The sequence below is a fragment of the Nicotiana tabacum genome, chromosome 6 (assembly GCF_000715075.1).
Source record: "Nicotiana tabacum cultivar K326 chromosome 6, ASM71507v2, whole genome shotgun sequence".
Taxonomy (NCBI): Eukaryota; Viridiplantae; Streptophyta; class Magnoliopsida; order Solanales; family Solanaceae; genus Nicotiana; species Nicotiana tabacum.
In genome coordinates this window covers 194,876,800-194,879,890 of record NC_134085.1, presented here as the reverse complement: position 1 = coordinate 194,879,890, position 3,091 = coordinate 194,876,800, and the positions used below count along the sequence as shown (strand labels likewise).

At 32.8% G+C, this 3,091-nt stretch overlaps 1 protein-coding gene across 1 annotated transcript; it reads left to right on the top strand.

Moving 5' to 3' along the window:
• The first annotated feature begins 993 nt into the window (after window positions 1-993).
• On the top strand, window positions 994-1,864 carry LOC107824725 (dirigent protein 22-like). The gene has a single exon (XM_016651529.2). It carries the CDS (start codon window positions 1,125-1,127, stop codon window positions 1,689-1,691), a length of 567 nt encoding a protein of 188 aa, XP_016507015.1. The 5' UTR covers window positions 994-1,124; the 3' UTR covers window positions 1,692-1,864.
• Window positions 1,865-3,091: the final 1,227 nt, after the last annotated feature.

Genomic DNA, 3,091 nt, shown 5'->3' with positions numbered 1-3,091 from the left:
CTCCAACCTTTACCCCATTTTTGGTCTCCAAAATGGGGATTTCCCCATTTTGGGGACAACTTACTTCAACTATTCCCCCATTTTTTTCCCCAAACTTTTTTATATTCTTCTCTCTTCTATATTATATTATTATCTTTCATTTCAATTTTATTTTTTAATTTCCATTAAACAAATTCCATCTTTTATTTTTATTAATTTGTAATTTCCAAAATTAAAACAATTCCATAAAATTTTAAATAATATAATTTGTAAGCAATTATAATAGATTAACTAATAATTCCAATAAAAGTGAAATCATTGCGATACAAGATTAATTAAATACATATTACATAACGATAAAATTCATTCGAAATACTAGATAAATATTCAACTTCAACCTCTAGTATTCTCTCATAAATGATTTATTAATGCATTACGAAGTGCAAAATGAGCATTTTTGTCCTTAATTCTTCTATGTCGAAATAAAAATTCTTGAAATCGTTGATTTTCATCTACTGTCATTTCTACATAAAAATAATAAATGCACGAAAATTAATTTATCAAAATTATACACCAAAGTTAAGATATAATATTAATATTATAAAGACATTACATAAACATAATTAGGTATATATAAAGAGATAAATTAAAAGAATAAATAATAAACTAATAATAAAAAAAGTGATTATAATAATGGGGGAGATGAATAGTGTACCCCATATTTGAGGAAACAGTATTCATCCCCATTTTGGGGACAAAAATGGGGGAGGGTTGGAGCTAAATTCCCCCAGATATTTTCTCATTACGAGAATGAGGGCAAGATTGTAGATGGCCTAAGTCTAATCATGAGATCATGGGGCCCACATCCACTTCAAACGAGACACCTTCATTATCATTTATTGGTAGCAAAAGCGAAAGACACCATCTATAGTAGAATTTACTTCAACTCAATTACTAAAAGCTTTTATTATCCTTCTATCACCTTCAAAATCAAGCAAATTCCAGAGGTCCACAACTCCACTATGGTAGAAGAAAAGGGATACACCATCAACATCTTCACCAACAAAAATCAACTCATATAATCTCCCTCTATAAGAATCTCCCTGTCGTACTCTTTCAACTTACCAAACTTTTTACTTTACAAAATGGCTTTTTTCCGTAGTTACACTCTCTCTATTTCCTACTTCCTAATTTTCTCAATCCTCTTTACCCCTTCACATGGAGCGTTTGTTGAGGAATTTTCTGACATCCTAACCATAAAACGAAGTGAGAAAACGAGCCATCTCCATTTCTACTTCCATGACATTGTCAGTGGAAAAAATCCTTCATCAATCAAAGTCATTTCACCAGGAGGAGATGGAATCTACGGCTTTGGAAAAACTTTCATTTTTGATGATGCATTAACAGTAGGGCCTAATGCATCATCTAAGGTTATAGGAAGAGCACAGGGAATTTACTCCATCGCTTCGCAGAGTGAGCTTGCCTTGCTTATGGTTTTGACCTTTGAGTTCATTGAAGGCAAGTATAATGGCAGCAGCATAAGTATTCTTGGGAGAAATTCAGTTCCCAGAGATGTAAGGGAGATGCCTATTGTGGGTGGCACTTGCCTGTTTAGGTTTGCTAGAGGTTTTGCATTGGCCCATACTTTTAAGTTTGATATAAAGAGCGGAGATGCCACTGTTGAATACAATGTGTTTGTTCAACACTTTTGAAGTAATTTGAGCGTATAAAGTAGCAATGCCAGGCGCAATTAGTTTTTTTTTAGTTATTCCATCCATGGCAAGCTATTTGTCTTTTTAACTTTTCTGGCATTGAATATTTTTAGATGTACACTGCAATTATTGTTAGATGTTTAAGGTTCACAACCACTCTTTAGATGTACGTATAGTCATTCCCATCATTAGAGTGAAAGGAGACCAATTTTATTGGTATTTTGCGGATCAGGCTTCCCAACTGTGTTTGAACTTGGCGTTCTTCTTCTCGAGTTGATAACCAAAAAGGAGCGCAAGTGGAAGGATGAGTATCATCCAGGTTATTATATTGCAAAGTTGAATCGAAGATCCATTGTTCATGAAAGTTTTGAGATAGATACAGACACTGGCACTACACAATTACACAACTTATACAATCATGTGTGCGTCCTACGGCTGATGAACGTCCACATATAGACTAGACACTGTCTTTGATGCATTGGTAAGCATAGCTGGGTATATATCACTACTAGAAATCCGGAAAAAAACGACCAAAATTTAGCGATCAAAGTTGGTCTGTGGGAAAAAGCGACCAAAGTTGGTCGCTAAACTAGCGAAAATAATAAAATAAATAAAAAAAACAAAATAGCGACCAAGGTTGGTCGCTATATTAGTCAAAATGTTAACTGGACTGGTCAGACTTTCTTGGTCAAACATTTACTGAGATTAGTGACCAATGTTGGTCGCTAAAGTGGGACTCACCTACAAAATTTTAATAATTATATTATTATTTTAAAAAAATTATAAAATATAAATATATATAATATAAAAATGGCGACCAACGTTGGTCGCTACTTAAAGGGTAGGCAGATACCGACCAACTTTGGTCGCTTAAATGGGGCCCAGTTATACAATTTTAATAATTATATTATTAATTTAAATATTATATGAAATATAATTAAATCTGATTTAAATATAGCGACCAACTTTGGTCGCTAAACTAAATTCTTGAATAAATAGCGACCAAAGTTGGTCTCTATTCAGGTCAACAATGGTCAAAATTAAAAATCACTTTTGTATTTACTATCTAAATAATATAAATATAAGCCGTTAATACTTTTGTAATACAAGGGATGAATAGTACTACGAATCGTGCGTGTGTGTGTGTCTCTATATATATATGTGTGTGTGTGTGTGTATATTCAATCTGTAGCCTTTTCTTTTCAAAATTAATGTGTTGTCTTTTATTTAAAAGTAGTCTTGGGATTTACAAAAACTTCCTGAAGAAGTCTTGAAAGTACCTGTATGTGCTAGTACTATGCTAATTGACTGCAGGTACGTCCTGGACAGGTTAGGTAAATATATATATATACTTACGCTATATTATGCACTGAGTATAAGTCTATTAGCTAATATTATAT

Bases quoted from the DNA above. Each gene is read 5' to 3' on its own strand.
- LOC107824725 (XM_016651529.2), top strand. From the start codon at position 1,125: ATGGCTTTTTTCCGTAGTTACACTCTCTCTATTTCCTACTTCCTAATT.